Raw genomic sequence first — 25,791 nt, 5'->3', positions numbered from 1 at the left:
TTAATCTTTGTTGTTGTGTCCCTGTCTGCAGCCGCCGTGGAAGCAGTAACACAGGAGTTATTCAGGTAGGTAAACCTCTGCTGATCTCATGCATCCATCACTGTACTGCTCTTTTTTCTTCTTCTTTTTTTATTGCATTTTGGCTTTGTATTGAGGCAGCAGCTAGCATTCATCAAAGAAAATATTACTGAGAGACTTTTCCTGTATAATCAGTTATATGTCATTTCTATCCATCATTTCGCAGTTCTTATTCTCAGGCCCACCACGTCTGCTGCTGGGGTCCAGCCTGTGAAATACAGGAATCGGCCTGATGCAGTACATCAGATTTTTGAGCCTGAGCTGAGCTCGAAGGCGATAAATAAATACCGTCGGTCGCGTGTTAATTTGTCCAACGCTGTGTATTACACAAACAGCTAATTTAAATTAAATGCAGCCAGTAATTCATTAAATTTTGATGACTGACTAGAGAGAATCAGCAGCAGCTCCTGACAGTGACTGCTGAATACCACTGCTACCTGTGTGTGTGTGTGTGTGTGTGTAAATGTGTGTGTGCGAGAAGGGCAGGTTTCTGCTTCACTTAATCTCATTTAGTAAAACTGACAAATATTGGTGTGTGCAGCAGATTATGGTCGAACCCAGTTTGATCCAGGTCAGCGCTTTACTGTAAACAACATGTCCTGCCTGTGCCGCGTGAGCCCGGAGCGAAGGAGCAGAAAACTCGGCGTGATTCACCCGGAATTTAAATCTGCTGGGTGCTGGTGAGGGCCAGACACGGACAGGGCGAAGTCAGCAGTAAATCGTGGAAATGATTCACAGAGTAAATACTGCAAAATATTATAAGAACGTCATGACCAATCGCTTAAATGTGTTCGTCAGTTTTATTTCTTCATCACAGTCGTTGACTAATCTGACTAATCTTCGGGGATAAACATGTACAAATAAATTTGCCATTGCGGTGTGATGCGGCAGATTTGGGGGGGAGGGGAGTGAAATGAAAATTCTACCACGACTTAATTTAAATTGCTAAATAAATACATCACATCTGTCAGCTCAGTGGGAATCAGAGCTGCAGCTAATGCTGCACCACAGCGATGAATTTTAACTTTAGCTGCAGTAATTTCTGGGATGACTAATGAGTACAGCTAATGGTGGACATTTACAGTTCCCTGCGGATGGTGTTTTGGTGGACCCCTTGAACTCTCTTCTGGTGTAACCATTGGGCTGCAATTTCAGCTTGTACCCAGGAAATGTCAACATTTGATGAGCACACTGTGGGGACAAACTCTCATCTAAATCCCGGTGTGCCTGATGTGTTTCTGGCTGCAGAAAACAAAAGGAAGAAAGCAAAAATCACACCTGATTGTAATCTAGCTGTTATCCCCTTCAAAGTTGACTCCTTTTGCAGTCCATTTCTGAGCCAAGAACATGTGCTTCCACGATGTGATTTGCATTTCTTCCTTTGGGGAAGAGGACAAAGGGTGCATCAAGTCACATGACCCTGACCTGATGTGTCAGATCAGTTTCTTATGCAAATTTATTAGCTTTGTTAGCTTTTTCTGCATTAACTCAGATCACGCTCCTATTCTAATCTTAGAATGATGAAGCTTAACTGAAGTTTAAAAAGGCAATGTCACACCTCTTATTCAGGTGTTTTCAGCCGCATTGCCACACAGGTATAAAATCAAGAACCCAGCCACAGTCTGCCTTAACCAACTTGTGAAAGAATGTGTCGTTGTAGTCAAGCGTGGTGCTTTAACAGGACGCCACCTCGATGTTTCATGATCAACTGATTTTGATGTTATTAGCAAGTGGAAGTGCTGTGGCAGGATTGGGGAGTGCCAACCTGCACAGAATGCTCTGCTGACTGAACAACTGCAGAGCTCTGAACCTCCTCTGCCATTAACATCAGTACAAATACTGTGTGCCGGGAGCTCTGTGGACGAGCAGCTCCCTTGAGAAGAGCCGGCCAAACAGAAGAAGGATGAATTGGGTTGAGGAGATGAGCTGACTGAACTGACAGGATACGTAAAGTACAACTACAAGATAAAGAAGAATAGTTTTGAAATATGAATCACGCATACTCCAAGAAAAGTATAGAGCTAGTATAATGGGTCCCCTTTATTTGATATTATAATGCATGACTGGATGTTTGGTGAAAAAAAACAGATTGGGTGAACATTTTTCTGTTTGTGTGTCCGCTTATCTGAGACATACTGATAGATGATAGGAGTGGGAATGGGATACTCCTTTCTTTATTAAAGCAGCCCTGCTGTTGGTAATCAGTCGTTTTCAATCAACTTCAATCAGTGGATTTGAATAATTGCAAACAATAATCAGAGAAACAGAAGATCAGAGGGTGCAGATTTAAAGAAAGCCATTGTATCGCGTCACATAACTGTGTCTAAACTTTAACTCAGGGAGGGTTAGCACACAGCAAGCCTTTCAATCTCACAATGAATCTAAAAATGCTCTTCAGATGAGAGTGACTTGAAACTGATTTCAATAGTACTGTATGTCACTGTGCTGACATCAGTAAGACTGATTATTACACTGTGATCGGGAGAATAATGCTGAAGTCAAAGGCATATTCAGCTGCTGTGGAAACAAGTGGAAACATCTCACCGCAAAAGAGAAACAACCTTTTGTAATTTCAAACTCGGGCTCGTTAAGGTTAAGGTCGCACTGATGCATTGTAAAAAAAAAAAAGTTTTACCATGTGTGTTTGGCTCTAACCACACACACACACACACACACACACACACACACACACACACACACACACACACACACACACACACACACACACACACACACACACACACACACACAAAGCTGTGGTGGGATCAATAATGCAGTGCTATCAGTCTCAGCTCCCACACCGGTTGATGAGCTGCCTCACCTTGAACAAACCATCTCCTTCTCCTCCTCTCCTCTTTCTCCTTCCATTCCTCCTCCATTTGGCTGTTTTTTCCTTCTTCTTCACCTCTCCGTCACACTCTTTTTGTCTTCCTACTTCTCATTTTCCCTCTCTTTTACTTCCACTCCTTGTTCCAATTCCTCTCATTTACCTACCTGCAGTCCTACTCTTCTTCCTCCTCTTTAACCTCCTCCCCTCTGTTCTCCACCTCCTCTGCCTCCCTGCGCTCGTGAGCCTCACCTCTATTTTCGAGCAGCTCTCATTTTAGCCCGAGGTTGCAAAGCATATAGATCAGGTGATGTTGGGTGGGTGGAAGGGTGGGTGGAGCTCTGCAGTGCGGGGTCAGAGGTCGTGCTGGGTGTGGAGTCCCTGAAGGCAGGCAGCGTGATTTGGCTGCACAGTCTGCGTGTCTTCACTGCAAAGAGGTCTGAAAGCGTGACTCAGAGCTCGGGAGAAATCTACAGCTGTGATGCAGAAATAAAAAAATTAATTAATTAATAAATACATAAAGAGATAAGAACTGTTAAAGCTGTGGCTGACAGATGAAAATGTTCCACATCTGTCTTAATGAACCAGAACAAATGCTGATAAAAAAAAAAGATGCAAAACATAATCCAGGAAATCAAAATTGGATCACAGATGTGATTTTTAAGGTTTTGTCCAACAGCCAGTGCTTCACAGGGTTTTATGATGCTGCAAGGGAAGACTGATAACCATAAAGGGAACAAGTAGAGATGCACGTGCAAAGTAATCTGCAAACATTGCATGCTTGTGTGTGGGTTTTTTCATGTAATGAGAAGACAAACAAGCTAAATCCCTGGGACAAAAACATCATCTCCTCTTGCTGTGCTGCTTTGCTTCCAGCATGACTAACAACTTTACATCGCTCTGTCAAAGGCTGCTCTCTGACCCAAACATTCGCGTTTCTGTCATGTCCGCTGGATCCCTTAAATTTGAATTTCATTTTGGCAAAGAGGACAGTGTTGCACGGAGCCAAGTCTCGCAAAATTTCCTGCACACTGCACATGAGGTCCATACTGAAATCGCAGGTGCACGCGTGTCTGAACGGGATATCCATGAAGCAATAAAACAAAGACAGCAGCCATACTGGAAGTGGTCACAAGAAGATGAGACTGAAAGTGAAACTGTTAATTTAGATAGGGCACTTTCTTTTCTTTCAGTGGGAGGAGTGGTCCAGTGGTTAGCACTGTTGCATCACAGTAACAGGGTCTGAATCCACCGCGCTGGCTGCATGGAGTTTGCATGTTTCTCTGTGGATTCTCACCAGCTGCTCTGGTTTTCTACCACACTCCAAAGACGCGTGTGTTAAGTTAACTGGTGATTCAAAATTTTGTTGGTGTGAACTGCGTTAGTTAAGAGGATGGATCCTTCTGGTGGGACCTTCTAAATAAGCTCGTTTTTCAGCAGACAGGTCTGAGTCTGTGGAGTTTTTCTGTATCACAACAGACCATTAGGTGCTGTGGGTCCCTAAGCATGAAATTTCAAAATAGGCCTATTATGGTTTTCCTTATTTTTTGCTGTTACAATGGAAAAAATATTGAAACCAAATAACAATCTATTCAGGACATAAACCCCCCAAAAAATCCACACTGAGAAAAGAAAAAGTCCACTCCACAAAAAAAAGACGTATGTATCAGTCATTAAAAAAATAATCCCAGCCCACATAAAAATCAGCAAAAGGAAGTTTTGACATGATTAGATCTATAAGTTACTTTTCCAAAAAGATTATCTTTTATCTTTTGGGTTCTTAAACAACTGAGGTTCATTCTCAGTAGAAACAGCTTTGGTTCTCCATGCTGAAATCTTTCCAGAATCTTTCTGTGAAGCATCTCAGTACAACTGTTATTAGTTCATAAATATGTCTTTATTATAATAGGTAGAAGTTACACTTGTTTGCGATAACCAGTTAAAATTTATTAATCTGTGCAAGCAATGAGCATGAACTGATTTTTGATCTGCTAGTGACATTTCAGCTTCCAAATCTTTTGTTGTGACCTCTCTTGGGAGACAGACACTATCTCTACTTTTAAGATTGGGCTTAAAACTTTACTTTTTGATAAAGCAGTTAGGGCTAGATCAGGTGACCCTGAATTCTCCCTTAGTTCAAGTATGCTGAAATAGGCCTAGGCTGTGGGGGATTCCCATGATGCACTGTTTCTTTTTCAGTCACTATATGTTTATACACCAATCTGCATTTAATCATCAGTTATTATTATCTCTGGCCTCAACCACAACTGGTTGCGGCAGGTGGCTTCTCCTCCCTGAGCCTGGCTCTGCCAGTTTCTTCCTGTTAAAAGGGAGTTTTTTCTTCCTACTGTCCTCTGGTTGTTGGGGTTTTCTCTGTATTATTGTACGGTCCTTATCTTACAGTATAAAACACCTTGAGGCAACCGTTATTGTGATTTGGTGCTATATAAAAAAATGTAACCTCTTTGATGAGCAGGATGTAAGGTGATAATAAAATTTAAACATTTGTTTGCCGTCAGTATTTCAGTCAGTTTTTCGGGGCCTAGTAAGTGAATTATGCTTTTATGTACAATTGCTTGTATTTGATTGGCCAGCACTGCACAGTTTTGCTGGAAAAGGTCATCATATTGTGCTGAAGGAAAAAAAAATAACTGTTATCCTTGCATTTTTGGCTGAAGCCTTTTGTATTGGTGCCCCTGTGGATTTAGAAATGAATGAGGAGGCTGAGTTGAAGCGCTGTTGTCTGTCTGATTGCCGACTGTAAGAATAATCCAATGAAAAGCAGGCAGTGGCCTTGAATTTAGAGGAACTACAATGGAGTCCAATGGTGAAAAAAAATTAAAAAAATCACAGATAAGACAGTCCAGATCACAACAAGCTAAATGTGGACAAATGTGGGATGTTACTAATGCTGAGTTTACACCAGCTTCACACGGTTGTGAGTAGTTTTCCATTTTTACCTTTTCTCTGTGCTAATGTCCACGTTATTCACTTTAAATCTGTATAAATTGTGACTTTGTGGTAATTCACATTTCTTCCCAGTTGTTACTCTCTCTCCTGCAGCATTTACTTTTTAGAACTAGAGCCCCAACACGTGAAAAATGGGATATTGCTGTACAATCTCAAATAATTTTAAAAATAAATCCTGCTGTTCTAAGAAGCCACCTCCTGTGGAGTTCAGAGATGATGGTATAAACAGGATTATGCTACATTTTTTTTTCTCCAGAGGATCATCTTGACTTGGACAAAGTAACTGGTGGCAACACAAAGCTGAATAATTTTAAAGGTAGAGTGTTGGAAATCTCACCACTAGATGTCAGTATATTGCAGATTTCATTCAACTGAATTCTGGTTTCCTATCCCTCGAAATTCAAGTGTAAAATCTTAGCTGTGGTGGTGGCCACTGCAGAGCAAGCATGATAACCGGCAGTGACGTAATTTTGTGGAAAATGTATTTCTTTTTCCTATGGGGCATTTACGAAGTTATGCTGGTGTTTTTAAAATTCATGTTTGAGTTTATGCCTGTGTTTTTTGCAAGTTTGCATTATAATATTTGTTTTTGTTTTTGAGGGTGGCTGTAGCTCAGGAGGTAGAGCAGGTCACCTACTGATCGGAAGGTTGGAGGTTCGATCCCAGGCTCCTCCAGTCTGCATGCCAAGTATCCTTGGGCAAGATACTAACCCCAAGTTGCTCTCCGATGCATCCATCGGAGTATGAATGTGCGTGAATATAGTTAGAAAAAGCACTAAGTATAGATAAAGTGCTTGTGAGAATGGGTGTGACTGGGTGAATGTGGCATGTTGTATAGAGCGCTTTGAGTACTCCGGGAGAGTAGAAAAGCGCTATATAAGAATCAGTCCATTCAGTCCATTTTTCCTGCAGTATATAAAAATTGGTGTATCTAAAAAATAAAACTATGAAGACACTCAAAATAATTTTTTTGCATTTACAGTTTTGAGGGATATCTCTCTAAAATTTCTCTAACTAGAAATATGTGTAAAAAAAACCCCCCAAAACGATTTTTTTTTAGTTTATTGCACTTTTTTGCCATTTATGTAGGTATGGACTTGAATGAATTTGGGATAAAATGGTTGTATTGATGTATAGCAACTTGAAGTACTCCCAAAAATGGCGCTACAGCATGTAAAAATATAAAGATGAGCTCTGGGTTCTATGGTAGGTCTTAAAGGGTTAAAATCTTTCTCTCTCTGTATTTAATATCATTTTTTTTCCCAGCGCTGGTCGGGTTGTCGCATGCCTTTATTTTTTCACTTCTTTGTTGTAGAGGAACCATTCTCAAATGATAAAACTTAGCTATGATCCTTCATATCTTGGGTCTGAAGGTGCAGACAAGAATTTAAATTTTGCCTCCACCACAGGTAAAACACCTACGATTTCTCCTTTCCTACATGTTTTCCATACTGCATATGTGTCTTTAGCCACATACATAAAATGCGGTCCAACTCGTCCACTGTATTCAAGATGGTGGAACAACATGGCAGCTTCCACAAAGCGGTGCCCACACCTATGTGTTTTTAATGTATTAATTCTGAGTTTATGAGAGTGCTTCAGTTTATTGGAAGACACACTTACACACTAATCAGTGTATATTTATGTGTACGATATTTGTTCTATTAAATAACCTCAAAAAGTAACTCACTGTACCTTTATGCTGAACAAATGTCATGGCCATTAGAGACTGCTTTGTGTACAGAAGTTACTCTTTCAGATTAAAACCCTTGTAAGTGTAGTGGTAACAGGTAATAACATACTTATAAGCATCTATTTAACTTGCATTAATCTGACTGTATTGTAACCTTTATGAGGATATTTTCTCTCAATGCATGTCATTGATGCAAAAAAGCATACTTAACTGTTAAAAAATGCATAACAGTATGTACACAAGGAGAACAGAAATACTTGTGTATGTAAAAAGTCAGAAAAACACATGTAAACGAAAGTCTTAAGAAGCTATACAAGCTATAAAAAAACTGCAGCAGGGCATGAATGATAGATATAAATAGGCTGAACGTGCAGCCCTGGATGAACCTCAGATATCATTATATTTTGCGTGCTGGATTGAGATGGTCTGCGTGCGGTACAGGAAAAATAAAATCCAGACTTGCTGAAGGACAGATGATGTGCTGCTTGTTTCTTTCTGACCATGTGTGTTTCCTTCTCAGCTGTCCCACCCCCGGCTGTGATGGCAGCGGTCATGTCAGCGGGAAGTACGCCAGACACCGCAGGTATGAGATGCTCGACATATTTTCTACAGTGTAAATGACGCTCTTAGATACTCTTAGAATAATGTTAGGTGTTGTAATATATTGTCATGTCAGTGTCTTTGAGCTGGCGCTGGTCTTTATTTTCCTTGTGCCTGAGATATGAAGCTGCTTTAAATGAAGCCAGTGCAGCTGAGGTCTGAGGGAGCTCTAAAATGTGTCCTGTATATATGAAAGATTGGGATATCGTCCTAATCAGCACACGTCATCGGCTCGGTCCTGCCAACACTTGTGGAACTAATCATCTTTATTTAAGCACTGGACAGCAAATAAAAAAAAAAATCTGTTACAAGGTCCTTTAAACTGAGTATTCAAATAAAATGAAACTGATGACATGAACAGTTGTAAGCTAAAAGACAATTTAAAAAAGGATATGACCTGAAATAAAGTGGAAAAAATGAATATAGTCAGGGAAATACTTGCATAAATTTTCAACAGTCCATCTTAAATGGGGGTTTAGGAGATGTTAATGACACCACCAGCTGGTTTCCTCCGTTTCAGAGCCCCGGAGCCTCAACTTCAAAGACCGCTGAGACAGATAAAACACCTCAGCCTGTGAATTGTAAACGACATACCGAGTTGTATGGTATTACAAGGTCATGTAGCTGAGAGAAAAGGCTTACTAGTGAGCCATCAACAGGAGTTTAAAGTGAAATCGGAAATGCACTAGTTTAGCAACAGCTGAGAGACCAAGAAGGGAACAGCTAATGGCAATTTTTTGGACAACTTTTTGACTGCTTGCTTTTGCCAGTAAAGCTCATCAAGAAGTTGTTTTTGGCAATTTTTTAGATTGACAAAGAGTAAGTTTCTTAAACAAAACTGTGGATTTTTCTTTTTGTGTTGGACAAATTATCAGTATATTCTAATCATCTGAGGTGCAAAAGTAAAGAGGTTCATTACACGTGAATGTTTTCTATTTTGGGTGTTGATTGACTCTTAGGTTGTGTCACATCCGCCATCATTAGGATTCAGAATTCCTCCTGTTCAGGATTCTTTTAAAATGTCACTGGAAATCTTAAGATAGATCACAATTGAAGATTTTTGCATGGTTTATGACATGACCCAGTCACTAATGGACAGTACTGGCTCATTCTGGAGCCATTTGGGTAAATGTACACATACAGATGTGTGGGCTGTGGCATTGCAGTCTTGTGCGCCGCTATGGCACAATCCTGCCGTAACGATCAGGGTAAAATTGATTGCATTGAAAACAATAGCTCAAATTAACAGACCTTCATTTGGATGGAGTGATCCTGTCTTTCACTGACATGTTTAGAAATATGGCTTGGCGAAGACAGAGAATTTTTGGACATATCTACCACTGACAGACTGTATTACCAAAGGCCAATTTATCATGGACAAGAACCCAGTGAGGGAATTTTTTGGATTCTCCTGAGATGGTGCATTAGGCAGCTGTGTTTTGTAAAATATTCAACCAATTTAAAAATGATGCGTTTAATAATCCGACGATCATTTGGCAAAAGGAACGTAGATACATTGTAACTATGTATTACATTTTATTTTTTCTCCCTCTAAACTTCATGGACTAGTTTTTATATGATGCTGTTCTGCTCTAACTGAGCACTTGGATACAACATGCCTCATTCACACACATGGGTGGAAACTTGGGATTTAGTATCTTGCCAGGGATTGAACCACCAATTTTCTGATTAGTAGCTGACCTGCTCTAGCTGCCCCCAACCTTATAGCTCCTGGTATTTCCCAATGGTCTCCCGTCTGAGATCAGACAAGATTGGGCTTGCTTACACTTGATGTCCAGCGACATATGCTCGAAATGCAAAGCAGATACAGGAATATTTATACATTCCAGTCAATCTTGGCCACTTTCTCGATCAGTTGGAATTGTTGACCCTATGACTAAGGAAAGACACTTCCTTCTCAAACATAGAAGCTACATTAGAAATGATATTATATATATATAAAAAAAAAATGTTGGCAAAAGATCATAATGGTATTGAAAACCTCAGCAGATCTTTGGGATGGATTTTTATTGGCAATGTTTGAAGTTGTAAGACATGGTTGCTGCCTTCTTTGTATCTTTCTGTTTCTATGCCGTTCCCCCTTCTTTCTTTCTGTATTCATGTACTTAAGTAAAATAATGGATACAAATTGTGTATATTGTGAAATACGACAATACAGGATTTAAACAGATAAAATGGAGAGAAAAGTGAAAAAGAATAACAAAAAAGTTGCAGACTTTTCTTGGCGGTGGCTCACAGGCTTCAAACGTCTCACTCAGCAGCTGAGAAAACGAATCCTACCAACATTAAATGGGCTCATGTCACGGTTTCAGACCTCCTCGATCGGCAGGTCACAGCCTTCATCTCAGTAAATTCGTCCCTCTGTCACGAGGCTGCAGATAGAAAAAAAAACCCAATCTGGTGGAGTGTGGCGCTGCGAAGTCCTCAGGTCACATCACTCGGGCTGTAGGACAGATGGTTTGTGCCTCAGATCTCTATCACCTCTGGAAATAGTGAATTACCAACATAATTATCGGAGCTCTAAAATTTAAAAAAAGCATTAAAGACTTTTTTCTTGCGAAAAAAGACAAAAAACAAACCTGAGAAAGTTATGTATGCACAAACATAGAAGTGAAACAACATGAAACCACCAAACTTTTTCTGCACAAATCCTGGTAGAACATGTATGAATTATAAAAACCAGGTGAAATATATATCAAAGCAAGCCTGCTGTATCTCCACTGAAGTAGACTGGATCACAGAGGTTTTCCCTCAAAGAAGATCTATTTGAAATCTGAATATGAGAATTTATATATATGTTCATAATAAATGTATATATAGAGATTATATACATATTATATATAGAGAGAGAGATTTATTATGAAATTTATTATGAAATCCAAGCACTTGGATTTCATTGGAGTATGTCCAAAATAAGCATAAAATATCTTTTTTAAGTGTAGGTGGTTGGTCTGTGTGTGCGTGGGGGAGGGCGGCATGCAGAGGGTGCACAGCTAAGGACAGCATTTCGATAAAGCCTGTGGTAACAAAGAGATAATGAGGAGGGCATGATGGTGAATCACTGGCAGGGCAGACGGATGGCGCAGCAAAGGGCACAGAGGAAGCTCGGGAATTTCAGTGTTGGGCGAAGAAAGAGTCAAACGGGGGGAAAAAAGAGTGTCATTATAGGAAATGCACACCTGTTTATTAACGGTTTCATGTTGGTGAGACGACAAAGATGGGATTTGCTACTATTGTAGTATTGCCCTTACATCCTTTTTCGTTACTCTGGTTTTACTGTTACTCCAAAAAGTGTTTATTCAGGCTTAAGGAGTTGCAATGTCGATGCATTTAAACTAGATTAACTCTATTTTGCTGTTGCTTGCTGGTAATTCAGCACAGTGATTCAGGTAGTTCAGTGAAAGGGAAAATATTCATTTATTTATTTATTTTATTTCACTGTTTTTTTCTCTATGTAATTAAAGACTGTTTAATAACATTGCACTCTTTTTTGTAATGATCTTGAGTGTGTGACATGCGCTGCAAATAAAGGTTGCATGTAGTTTCTGGGTCTGAAAAGTGACGTCGGGGCAGAAGTGGCAGTCATGTTTTATGCTTTATTGTTAATTTGACTCTAAATGGGATTGCAATGTACAAAACAACCGTCTTTTTAGTTAGAAAATTAGATAATATTCCCATTGTCATCATTTTCTTTTTACTGAAACCTTAAACCATGTGAGCATTCATTTACCAAAGGTCTGCCTTTTATTTGGAACCAGAAACCTCACCCCCTGTTGGCCACTGGACAAACTGCAGCTTGTGGTACTGCTATATTGTCTTGACTTTGCAGATCCAGAGGATTTGGCCATCTTTGTATACAGTCTACTGTGTTCTGTCAAGATTTTTTGGCAGTAGCAATAAGAAAAGAACCAACATTTAATTATTTAAGTCAGTCAATAATATTATATATAATTTTCTTATCTCATGGACAGACACCAGTACAGTGCTGGACTGCAGCAGGCGATGGCAGTCCTTGTTCTGCTCTGCAGCCTTGCTTAGTTACAAAGCAGTGGCAGCAGCTCTCCAGCTGCTTCAGGTTTTGGTTTGAGTGGACTTCCAGCTCACAGCGCATCTCAAAAGAACAAGGGCTGCTGTTTCCAGCTGCAGTTCAAGATGGTGGGCATAAAATGGGACTTGAGACAGCCGAATTACATTGAACGTGAAAAAGTGAGCGGCGTTCTTGTGCAAGACAGGTTGCTGATTCGTGAGGGACTGAATTTCAAAATAAGAATAATGGTATTGTCCACCAATCCTTCAGTCGTCATAACAGATAAAAATACAAATGAATTGCAAATTTTACTTTGGTGGCTGACAAAAAAAAAAAACCCTAAGCAACCTGTCCAAGTACAGTGTGCATGAGAAACCCTGGAGTGTATATCACTGTAGAGAATACTACATACCACAATGTGTTACATTAGTGTGCTGTTTATGTGCAGTTTGAGTTTCCCATGTGGAAGATTTTGTGTGTTTATATGGGATTTGTTGGCAGTAAGCTTTATCCCTTTGTCTCGTCTTATTCCCCAAACCCAACCTCCTGCTTTGAGGATCCATTCACAATTTCTCCCTATTTCTCCCTATTGTTCTGCTGGGATCAATAACTCCTTGAGGCAGAGACGCAGTTAGTGCTTTCAGTGCTGCTGAATGAGTTTGGGGAGGAGACAGTCAGGTTCAGAGTCACTGTCTCTCTCCCTTTCTCCATGCTTCTGATTCTCCCTCCTTCCCCTACCTCTCTTTCTCTCTCTCTTTACCTCTCTCGCTTTCTCTCTGGAGGATGTCACCATGGCGACAGCACTGTGCGGATGCTGCAGTATGAGGACCAGGAGGGATGCAGCCTGTCTCCCATGGCAACTGCTAGTATACGATGTGAACATTGTGTCGCCCACACCACCTCCCCCCCCACCAACTCCTTGTATCACTGTCACCACCCAGTCTCTTATAGATCTCCTCTGTCACCTCTGGCACCAGAGCTGAGGGCACTAATCCCACCGAGCCACACATGCTTGGATATAATTATCACACAGCTGCTGGTTTATTAACATAAGTAATAGCAAATGGAAAGCTGATTTTAATAAACAATAATTTATCCTGTTAATGGGGAAAATATATAACTGTTAGTCTCACCTTAGCAATGTTTAATAATAAATGAACCGCAGTCATGTTATAATGATTTCTGATTTTGCTGACAGGTATTAATATGTACGATTAAACTGAAGCTAACGCTGATGCTTTAAGCTCAGATAGACTGACTGCAGGGTAAACTGAAATAAACTGACTCTCTTTGTTACTTTGGTAAGTCAGCGTGTTCATGTAGAGACAGTAAATCCCTCACAGGTGTCCTCAGTGAAAAAAAAGTGACTCTTGTACTTGTTTCACACCAACACTTGGTGTCAATGCTGGTTGGAGCCCAGTTCTCCCTTGGTATCTTGAGAACCAGCAGGTTTAGTTTGAAGAAAATTATGGCAAGCAGAATCTTGTTGGATCCATCTGTTATTTATCGATGAATTGATTTTGACAGATTCAGTGTTTTTTGGCCAGTTTTGCATGAATCCATTTCAAGACTGTGAACATGCATTACTTTGGTGGATCAGAGGTTTAAGAGCTGAATGAGAATACTCTCTAAATCGAATAATGGAAAATATTTAGAATTTTCAGCCATCTAGTCATTGACAGTAGTCGACTTGTATGTAACCTTAAGGACTCTTGAAAGTCCACTTTGAGGAAAATGGACAAAAATTGGACACTAAGGAAAAAAATCTTCCCAACGGCTTCATAGAGACAGGCATTTCAGGTATCATGATGTAGATATAAAAATGTGTAAATTCAAGGTGTGCTTAAAGACAACCGCTAGTTGTCACACACAGACAATATAAAGCACTCCAGCTTTTGTTTGAGCTTTCCCATTCTGAGCTTTTTGGCCATTGGCATTTTATTTTACTGCTTTGAAAAAGACACTGCATGTTCATTTGCTATAGCAGCTCATGAGAGTTAAATCCTAAAGCGAACCCTGCTTTAATGTCTATTTGACTTTAAATAGGGCAGAAACTTAGACAGTGAATAACATGAAGAATTTAATAAGACATTAAACTAGAGATTGAGACATAAACTCCTCAGAAAGGTGCTTAATTAAATACATAATCAAGAGCAAACTATCAATTTTTTCTCACAGACTGCAACACAATGTTACCTCTATTTGCAAATCGCCACCTACTGGCCATTAAAAAGACACTGAGACAAAAAGGAATATCAGGTGTAACTTTAAGAGACCAGAATACACTGTTCCTTTCCATACAGAAAAAATAATGCCCTGTAAACAATTGATAATCTACAGAAGTCCTCATAGAAATGATGATAAATATGTGGGTGTCTTTGTTAGGCACCTCCACTTGTCCTCATAGCCACAAAAATGGACTGCAGTTTGTGTCACAGAGGCAGTAATGGACTCTGGCTGTCCACAAAACAAACAGAGTGTCCACTTAGACACAATAATGGATAAGCTGTCATGCAACACTGTGTAGAGTCCACTGTTGCGTTGCATTCTTTGTTTTAAGAAAACAATATCTGATGTTGGATATTCTAAACTGCACCGAGATCCAGATCCTCATATAGATAACCAATAAATTATTAAGTGATTCAGCCCACAGTATGTATTCAATCATAATGCTTCAAGACTGCAGCACACCAGTTTAGAATGAAGAAAAAATGTGGTGTGTAAACCCACCCTCTCTTGTTCCCTCTCTCTCTCTCTCGCTCTCTTTTCCTCCCCGTAATTACCATGCGTAGTCTCTCGCCCTTGTCTGCAGTGTTCCCTCGTTTCTGATCTGCTTTAATTACCACTGGAATTTTAATTGGCGGGAGACAGCAAGGTGGCCGAGGTCACACTTGCACACATGCACAGGCAGGAAGGAAAGTTGGCAGCCTGACAGCCTATAAGGTAAAAGACGAAGGGATCATTTGAGGAGAAGCGTGTTTGCATGTGTGCGCGTGTCATCTTGAAGGAATATTCACTGCAGTGGTTTGTAGTGAATGAGCAGCTTTTAATCACTGTGCTCGCTCTGTTCTCCTTCTACACTCAAATCTGAGTTTTAAAAAAAAATCCAATGTTGTTGAAATATTTATGCAAAGCATTTAGTAAATAAAGAATAAAATAATAGATGCCTTTTATTTCCCAAATCAGTGATTTTATATAATGAAATATAATGATGCAATTTTATACATGATTTCTTGCAGACTAGACATAGATTCATCTGTATATTAAGCTATACTAACTTTTAAAATGATGGTAATTAAACCATTACTTGAAAAGCTGTCACATGACTCAGGCATCTTATTTAATTGTAGACCAATCTACAGACATCTATCTAAAAAAATCTTGAAAAAGCAGTCATTCAACAGCCAACTGATGGCAGGTGATTCAGAATTCATCACATTTCATGAACAGTCCTAAAAGCCCTGAGTTCAGTGTTTTATGCTGTTGACAATAATCTTTTATTACAGTGATTAGAGCATGCTTTATTAGTGGTTTAGTGGTTTGCATCATATCTATCCAATAGACTCCATTTTATTCATGTAAATGGAGAGTCCTCTTCAGACACTAAAGTTAGTTATGGCATTCCACAGGGTTCAGTCCTAGGACCAATTCTGTTTACATTGTACATGCTTCCCTTAGATAATAGCATTATAACAGTATACATTTTCATTGCTTTGCAGATGACACCCAACTCTATCTATCCATGAAGCTAGATAACACACACCAATTAGTTAAACTGCAGGAATGGCTTAAAGACATAAAGACCTGGATGACCTGCTTCTAAATTCAGATATAACTGAGGTTATTGTACTCGGTCCTAAAAATCTTAGAAATATGGTGTCTAACAAGATGCTTGCTCTGGATAACATTACCTTCAGTAACACTGTGAGGAACCTTGGTGTCGTTTTTGACCAGGTATGCCCTTCAATGCACATATTAAACAAATATGTAAGACTGCTTTGTTGCATTTCCACAATATCTCTGAAATTAGAAACATCATTTATCTGGGTAACTTTGAAAAACAAGTTCATGGATTTATTAATTCTAAGCTGGACTACTGTAATTCATTATTCCCAGATTGTTCTAAAAGTTACCTACAAATTCTAAAACGTTATATTCTAATGGATAAAACAAGGGGGTAGAGAATTTGTGAGAAAAAATTGCTAAATATAAGACATTAAGGGATATAAGTGGGTTCAAGGAAACCTGTAATACAGTGATCTATTGAATATGGCCAACACAAGGTCAAGCTCAGGCTTCACTGTTGAACATCAGTTATGGCAAAGGATGCTTTAAAACATGTATTGTTGAAACATTTATTCAAAGTTTCCCTGAATGTAACAAAAGGAAAAAGGGACAGGTCACGTTCTTGTATACATTCAGAAAGATTGGATTTGGCATTTTCATGGTGCTTTTAAGGACAGGCTGACGGTACACAGCTACCTCTACAGATTTTCCCTCTTTGTCAGTTTTTTGAGAGCAAGAATTGGCTGAAGCTACAGCAGGAGATTCAGATTCAGCTGCCTGTTTTGTTTTTCCACCGTCAGAGTTTGAGTTTCAGACCGTTCTGGCAGCTCATATAAACAGACCGCAGATTGGAGATCATCGGGTTAAGGTTATGTACACTGGTCTGAGGTCAGTGCATCAGAAACCTGTGCCAGCAGAGACAGACTGCATCTGTTGTGTTAATGCTAATAAGCATACTACTGATGAGATGTTTCAGAACTAGCATGACTCTGACTCAATTTGGTAAAAAAACAGTGTTTGCATGTGGGACTGTTTCAAATGTCTTTATTCATGTTGCCAGATGAAAAGAGACAGGAAAGCAAAGAAGTAAACAAACCCATTTTTTAATAGACTGCTTGTGATAAAATGAGCTCATTATCGCCTAATGAGGCTGATTCCTTCAAAAACTGTCTGACTGACTCTTGGCCTCGTATTTTCATTCAGTTAGGAAGTATAGCAGACAGACGCACTACAATGTGCTAAGAGTTTTGCAAGCTACAAATGTGTGTCATTACACCATTTATGGATTTTATCTGCTTTAATCAAATGATTGATGTCACTCAGGTCTATTTTCAGCAATTTTGTACACTCATTTGGTCACTTCTGAATGTTTCTTTTAGCATAACAGATTTACTTCTTGGTCTTCAGATTATAAGATAATAGGAAGCTACTTACTCCTGCTTGAGAAACAAAATATATGTAGTCAAATAAAGTCACTTTTATTTGTGTAGCTGTTTTGCAAAACAGCAGGAGTTAACCCGAAATGCTTTCCAGCTGATTGTACAAAAGAAGCATACAGAATAGATAGTGACAGCACCGAATAGCTAGTGCTAAAGACTTTGAAAGAAACGACAAGAGAAACATGACAACCACAAAATGTAAAAGCCACAAAAACATGGTGGCAAATAGCGTAAATAAAGGAATACACTGTAAAACAAAATTGGTACAAATATGTCCCGGTAAGTTTCTTTCTTTTCTTTTCTGAACAGTAGTTTATGTGCATTTCAAAGCAAAAAGAACAAAAAAGAATCGTTATATGTAACTAAGTGTAAAGTAAAAGAAATCTTTAAAACTACAGTTCAGTGAACTGTTTTAAGATAAAGAAATTTACAGTATTTCATTTATTTATCTATTCTTCTATACATTTTAACCACACATTTAATTGTACCATTTAGGGAAACCTTTGTTAGAAGAAAATTACAAGCATTTGTTTTTTTGTTTTTTAACAGTGTAACTTACTAAATGTAAGTTAAATGTAAACAGAGTCCAGTAACTTAACAGAGTAACATGAACTGAGTAAAAATAGATGGCTTTTAAGACCTAATCTAGCATTTTTAACACCTGGACTAGACTTTATGTGGACTGTATGTAGACTATTGCAGATCCTGGGGGCAAGCACAGAGAAAGCATGGCCACTTTGGAGAGATGAGGACTGAAAAATGTTGGTGGGAGGATGACCTAAGAGACGTGGAAGCAGAACGTATAGTCAGTACATCTGTAATATCATTACTGTGTTACTTATCCATTTAAAGCATAAAGCAGCATTTTAAAATTGTTTATAATACAGTTTCATAACATTTTAAAACCATTAGTGTATTTCACTGCCAGCCTATGTAGTTCAGCCAAAACAAATATGCATGTGTTGTCTTTTCTAAACTCTAAAAAAATAAAAAAACTTATTGTATGACTTCTCATAAGTCCTTATTTAGCCTTGTTGTGTACCTGTGGTGACAGATTTTGTACAACCTTAATATTATGGTACAAAAAATGATATTTAAAAAAACCCCAAAAACTTCAAAATTTGACATTCTTGGCATTGGTAGGGGTGCACCAATTATTATTATTATTATTATTATTATTATTATTATTATTATTATTATTATTATTATTATTCACACACTTAATTGGCATTTGTGCTTGGCATTTGTGCTGCAATTTTTTAGTCTTACTGTCGCCACTTACCCTAACATGCATGTCATTTGACTGTGGGGGGAAACAAGAAGAAGAACGTAACGAGCTGAACCTGAAGCCTATTTGCTGAAAAAGATCTCAATTCTGCACCACCTTGCCGCCAATGTACAAGACTAAAATAGAATTAAACTTATATAACTTATAATTTGTTCATGCATGTCTCTTAATGCATCACTCTAAAATCTAGGATCTATGTACCTTTTACTACATAGAGGACATATTTAGTTACTTGGCCCTCAAAAAAGGTTCATATAGTAACTTGAGGGCCAATATTTAGCCCTACAGAGTTTGTGTGTTTGTATCTGTAGGGCCAAAAATGGACTTTTACTATACCTATTTTTTTGACAGTACAGTGAAAAGCCTAGCACCTGGGTTTTGAACCATTTCAATCAAGAAAGGTTAAAAATTAAAAACTGTTTTAGATACTTTGCCTGCATATAATAAATGTTACACATATTTAGTGTTATTCTTTGATTCTTTCTTTGTGATTCGCATGTTGCCCAGCTGCCCTTGCCTACCTGACCCTCACCATTTATCCCGGCTTGGGAAGCGGCTTGTTGCCCGCTGTGGCTGGGTTGCCGCTTTCTTTAGGGGTCTGTGGTGAACTCTAAAGGGAACCGCCAAGTAGAGGAAGAAGATATGAAATGTCACATTTATTGTTGTTATTTTTATCATTAGGGAGATAAATATACTTAAGGAGGGGTAGATTTTTGTTGTTGTAGCAGTTGCTGCTTGTTTGCATCACCCACGCACGATCCCTCATTTCTCAAACTGGGATTTTTTGGCTTCGGTAGCAACAAAACCTAAATTCTAGGCTTCAAATCATCCCTTCGGAAAATGCAGAGGGATCACAGGAACACTACAGACGTGTTCTTTCTAGGTTAAGAAACTCTCTCTTAATGAGCTGCTTGCACTTTACTGCTTTAGGAAGGTTTCAGAATGATCTCAGAAAATTCCTGGGATGGTTTCTTCATGGCCAATGATTTAGCAGTGAGTTCAGTAATATAGACCAACGCCGATAGGCACTTTCCTACATTGTTGTTGAGCCGGTGAAATTAAAAGAAGAAAGTCTTTTGCGCAGGTTGGTGCAAAAAACACGCAGCGGTTTTTGTCAGAAAGACACAGCCACCTCCTCCATCTCGCCCTCCAAACATAAAATAAGCTCTTTCATATGGAAATGGACTAATTGATTTCCTAAAATCCACATTAAAGCCGTGTATAATTGTGCTCACTGTTTTGGAGCAATTAAAGCAGAATTTTCCCAACAGTTAATGACTATTATGGGATTTGCGTAATTGAGGCCCCGCTTGAATAAGCTTTGTTTGGGTTTTTTTTTCTCGCAGCAGATTCTGGGCCTCAGCGAGAGCGAGTGGAAATCCACTGCAGTGTCTTAACACATGAGCACACAGCAGTGGGAGTCACAGCTCTTTGACCTGTGAACCTGGTGCACACAAAGCCATTCACACTCATGACCCTCACAATGTCCGCACACATCACACTCTTGGTTTCTCTGCTTGTTTGAGCTAAAAAGAAATAGTTTGCAGGGCAAATCTGACAAGACTGAGCAAGACTTTGCTTTGCTTAAATGTGTCATTTGTATTGTTTTCTTTCTTTTTTCATGCTTTAATTCCATAAATGCATGACTAAATAAATGTTGCACTGGTGCCTACACAGAGTAAGTAAATGAATGTCTGAATACTTACATGATTAAAAAGTCAAGATGCTGTTCATGTGTGTTCTGTGAGAGTAGACTAGACTTATCCAAGCAGGCCAAGGCTAAATATTATTCTGACAATGAGTCCCGGTCAATAATTCTCAGTCTGAACTGAACATTTCATTTGTTCAGTTCAAAGATGTATAGAGGCACGAGGTATTACAATTTAACATTTTTCCAAGATAGATTTCTCTTGACTTCTTATATTTATTTATTTATTTTATATTTATTACATTTCCAGTAGGATTTATGTGTTTCGGTTTAGATTTTGCTGCTGGAGCAGTTTCTGTTACATAAATGTTGGTATGTTGCTCAGTGTGTTAAAACATTCATCTGAAGACTTCTCGTGCTGTTCACCTTACTAACAAACACTAAACATTTTATTAAAATTGTTTTCTACTTTTTTTGAATGTTTCTGTTTGCGCTCACTTGCTATCGACAGTATAATAACTTTTTGTGATAACAGCTTTTCCTAAATGCTGTGCGGATGTGTTCATGCCTACTGTACATGCATGTATAATTTGTCTGTGGAGAGGTTCACAACAAAAAAGCAACGCAGTGTATTGTCAGGAAGGGAATGAAGGAGGTGTGTGCTATTGCAGACAGCAATTCTTCAAGGCCAAAACACAAAGAACTCATTCATTCAGTCATATGTTATCTCACGGGAGCAGAAATGTGTGAAAAGCTTCCATCACAGATTTCAGAGAGAGGAGGAAGGATCCAAATGCAAGACGCATAAAGCGGACGAAACTTTACAGTAGACGTATAATTAGAGCAGGGCGATATGACCAAAAATATTTATCACGACATACATTTGAAAATTTGCGATAACAATATAACTGACGATATAATTGACATTAGACAAAATACTTTACAACTCCACAATTTTATTAGTGCAAAAAACCCATCAATGTATTTTCACTTAAACTAGCAGCTGTTTTTTAAAGTTATATAAAAATGTAACAGTGCAAATTCCTTGCTGACAGTTTAACCAAAAGGCATTTCCAGTGGAAATTGGCCGACATATCCTCAGCATAACCATGCATAATATCCACAAAACTTAAAAAGAGGTTATACACACACAATATGGTAATATTATGTTGAAGCACAGTGCGTATCACTCCGCGAGGCGCCTGACTACGGTAGCCGTAATGCTCCGACAATCCATCAAGCGCTGAGGCTTCGTAGCTTAGCAAAGTCCTACTGAAACATTTGACAGATTTTCGAGCGCCATGTACGACATAAAACCGTTTCGAGGTCAGTAAGCACAACCAGAATTCACACATAAGGCACACGGGATTATAAGGGACACTGTCGATTTTCAGAAAAATCCAAGGATTTATTTTAAGTGTGCCGTATTTTCCAAACAACACGGTAATAACGACGGCCCGCTAGCATGTTCTACCAAAAATAGTGCCTTGTTGTGTATCTGACGGACGAAAGCTAAACCAGTTCCACACCACTGAAGTTGCAGCATTTTTACAAACTAATTCTGGTTCATCCGTTTCAATCAATGATCCACTTTCGCTCTTCTCAGTCTGCGTCGCCGCCGTGTGCGTATGTAAACAAAGGCACTGCGCATGCACGTTTACCCATATTCTATCGCGATATTTCATTTTCCTATCGTTGCCCAAAATTACACCAGTATTACCGTGAACGGTATGATATAGCCCAGCCCTACGTATAATCAATTTCAATCCAAAAGACAAAACAGCAATCATCAGTAACAACAGCACAAGTTGTGCTGTTTTTTTTGAGATGCTAGAGGAATGTCTCTGTTTTGTTTAGAAGCACATTATAAAAAGGAATTAATTGAGACATAAATTTATACCTAAAGTTTCTCAGCACAGTGTGAAAGGTAGGAACATTACTCATCACAGGTATCTGAGTTGCACTTGCCCATCTTTGAAGCTTGTGGATCAAGCTATATGCTACACATATATAACAGAACATTCCTGATGATGTGACTTTAATATCTGACTTTAGTCACCACATTTAAAACTTGATATTGAAACAGAATGAGGGAACAATGTGGTCAAAGCGATCAATATTACGGGACGCTTAGATTTGAACTCAGTATCACACGTCGACATCCACAACTTGAGCAGCTGCTGCAGCTGCCACTATAAGGAGACAAATGATCAGCATGCATCATATGATTAATAATGCTCTCTGCATTCATACATTCAGTATTCTGCTTCTTTAATGTTTTAGAAAGTTCATCATACCAACTGAACAGAACAAGGTCCCACCTTTTCAAACCCTGCTTTTTACTCCTGCCACCCTGGACTTACAGAGTTTGATGTGGATACCAGTAATATTTAACATCTTTTCCAGATATGAGCCCGTGCTCTTGTAACTTAGTCAATAATTTACAATAATTAATATGGTCAAAAGCTTTTGATTTTGAGGAAGCACATAAATATAGTTGGGTTTTGCCTGTTATACTTGTAAACATCTTATGTGCACAGTTAAACTGTCTTTAAGTCAGACAGAGATCATACTTGTAAAACAAACGCTTCTGACAAAAAGGCAAGAGGCACAAACAAAAAGAACATTAAGAATTACTCTTAAATTTTTCTAAGAGGAAATCAGGTGGTATTAATTATAAATAACACATCTGCCTCCTGCATCCCGTCCCCTTCATTTACAGTATGATCGGTATTACTCTTCTGGATTCATATTTCATGGTAAACTTGGAAGTTTACCTGCTTCATTGGTATGAGAGGCCAAATACGAGCGCTCTCTCTGGCCAAACTGAGCTGATTATGGCTAAGTGCCGGTATGTGTTCTGGCTCAGCAGGATCAAATGTGTTTGTCAGATTTGGCTGTTTTTAAACTTATTTATCCTCTGAATGTGTTGCAGTTTGCAGCAAAAGGGCAAACGATCAAAGAGTAAATAGGAGAGCAAAGATGGATACTGATCATGTGTGTGCCCTCTGTCCCACCTCAGCATCTACGGCTGCCCGCTGGCCAAGAAGAGGAAGGCTCTGGAAAAACAACCGCTGGAACCGGCTGCCAAGAGGAGGCCCTTCCTCACCTCCTGCCCGGGTGAGTTGGAGGAGGATGCTGGCAGCTATGGCAGCTATGGGAACGAAGCCATGGAGGTGGGGCAGGAGGGGAAGGAGCAAGGGGAGGTAGTTGAAGAGGACGAGGAGGAGGATGAAGGGGAGAGGGAAGGAGATGAAGAAGAAGAAGAAGAAGATGGCGAGGTGGAAGACGAGTTCTCTGAGGACAACGAAGAGCAGGGAGAAGAAGAGGAGGAGGAAGAGGAAGAAGAGGAGATAGAGGTGGAGAGAACAGATACAGCAATGGAGGGTGAGCAGGTGGAGGAAGAGGAAGACGGGATGGATGAGGAAGAGGAGGAAGACGGCTATGACGAGGAGGAGCAAGATGATGAGGGAGAGGAAGACGAGGAAGAAGAGGAAGAGGAGGAGCAGCGTCGTCAGCAGGGTGAGTGTGCGGTTTGTTACTTTAGTTGCTTGGATGAGAAACAGATGAAGGACACGAGCCACGTCATAGTTTTGCTTTGGTTCGTGCAGATTAAACGAGTTGCTTTTCAGGATCTGGAGCTCCAATCAGGAAGAAGAGTTTATTGTTTCAGCAACTACGTAGCCTAATGGCCTTCATTGTTGTGTTTTTCATTTCACAATCTGCCAAATGTTTCCATCTAGTGACAGGTCGAGACTGCCTAACTGCCAAATGGTCTGAAGGTCACGGCCATTCAAAAACTACAGCATTGCCACACAGTGATTTTTGATTCTCTGAATCTTTTAAAAGCCTTGAGTACATTATGTGATAAAATTCCCAAAATTCTAGAGAATTTGTTTAAATTTCAGGTAATCGTACAGGACACAATACAGGACACAGACAAAATAACTAAAAGTGAACTTTTTTTTAGGTTGAATGCAAAAGTCCACAAAAGTCCACAGGCCTTAAATCCATGAATAGCAAATGTGGACAAAGACTAGATCACGGAACAAACAGACAACCAACAGAGTGTAGACAGGTCTATATATACTCTAAGGGTAATCAGGGAAGTGGGAAGACACAGAGGAGGAGAGAAGAATACTCAAGTAGGAAGTCTATAACTAACACAAACACCTAACACACAGAAAACTTACAAAATCCACAAATTATAAATAACACCTAGGAAACTGTCGAGACTAGTAAAAAAGAGAAATCAAACCTTGAGGAATAGTTAAACTCAAATACAAATAAAAATTCAAAAATACATGAAAGTCAAGAAGCAAACTGATCATAAAAACACAAAAAGAATTCAAAATCCCAAACTCAAAAATCCTGCGTCCAAAACCCACAACCGTGATGTGAATTGAATTTTTTTTTAAAATTGGGTTACTCTTTGTATATCTAATAATGATACTGACATCTTCCCACTTACTTATGCAATGCACCACCATTTGTTTTTCAGTATTACACAGCTTTTCCAGTCCTTTGTTCCAACCTTTATAAAACACATTGCCTGTTTCAAAATGACAAAATGAGTTTATATTTGTAAAAACGCTGTGACATTTTTCCCATTCAACAGCTGATGGGTTGTCCTTGTGTCCCTTTCAATTAAATATAGGACTTAAATGATTTTCAAATCACGACTTTCTCTCTTTATTTTAACACTTCGTCCTTACATCTTTGGAAATAGGGTTGGAGAATAATCAACACTTGAGTCATTTAAAAAAAAGGAATGTACAACAGTGTCATGCTGGCAGTTAAATTCATAAAGTGAACTGAAAATCAAGGTGGAGTGGCAGGTGGTTAAATGAAAAAGTACTGTAGTGAATAACTGAACCACTGCTGATGCATGGTTTATCAGTATAGCACATTTCAACGACAAAAGGCCTTGGGGTAAAACAAGCAAAACGAGACAATGCAGATAAAAGAAATTAAAAGAAAAAAGAATAAAAATTTGCAGTTTAGAGAAGAGCAGCTTTTTGTATTAATCAAAAACTGCAAGAACTGATTCAGATGTCGAGTACACAAAGACTGACAAGCTGCAGACTAAAGAGTGAAAGACAGTAAGACACAGGTGAAGTCAAGATTATAATGATTATAGGAGAAGGAACAAAGGAGAAAGCAAACAAAGAGAACCTTTAAAATAAAACAGGAAGTAAGTAAAAAAAAAAAAGGGAGAAAGAACAACCCAGAAAAACGCAGAGAGCACATGGAAGGAAAAGACAGGCTCAATATTATAGCTAAGCTTAGAACAAAGCAACAGAAAGAACACATGGGCTTGCTAAACAAATGCTGTAAACATTTGTTGTTGTTGCACTTTTCATGAAACCGGTGCTTCTGGCCGGGACATGCCTTCAGTGTTGTGTGCCAGATAT

General features: G+C 39.0%; 1 protein-coding gene across 5 annotated transcripts in view; it reads left to right on the top strand.

Annotated features, from left to right (window-relative positions):
* Nucleotides 1-25,791, top strand: part of myt1la (myelin transcription factor 1-like, a) — a 90,210-nt gene that overhangs the window by 21,813 nt on the left and 42,606 nt on the right. For 4 of the 5 annotated variants that reach the window (XM_006793508.3, XM_006793506.3, XM_006793507.3 and 1 more), the window contains exons 4-6: nt 32-65; nt 8,089-8,151; nt 23,400-23,899. In XM_006793508.3, coding sequence (XP_006793571.2) covers nt 32-65; nt 8,089-8,151; nt 23,400-23,899 — 597 coding nt within the window. Of the gene's footprint in view, nt 1-31; nt 66-7,880; nt 8,152-23,399; nt 23,900-25,791 lie in introns of those variants that run through there. The other variant, XM_087852406.1, reaches the window with a different exon arrangement.

This window comes from Neolamprologus brichardi, chromosome 15 (genome assembly GCF_056152115.1).
Source record: "Neolamprologus brichardi isolate AB-2024 chromosome 15, ASM5615211v1, whole genome shotgun sequence".
Classification (NCBI taxonomy): Eukaryota; Metazoa; Chordata; class Actinopteri; order Cichliformes; family Cichlidae; genus Neolamprologus; species Neolamprologus brichardi.
The sequence above is the reverse complement of the archived record's forward strand: the minus strand, read 5'-3'. Positions and strand labels throughout refer to the sequence as shown.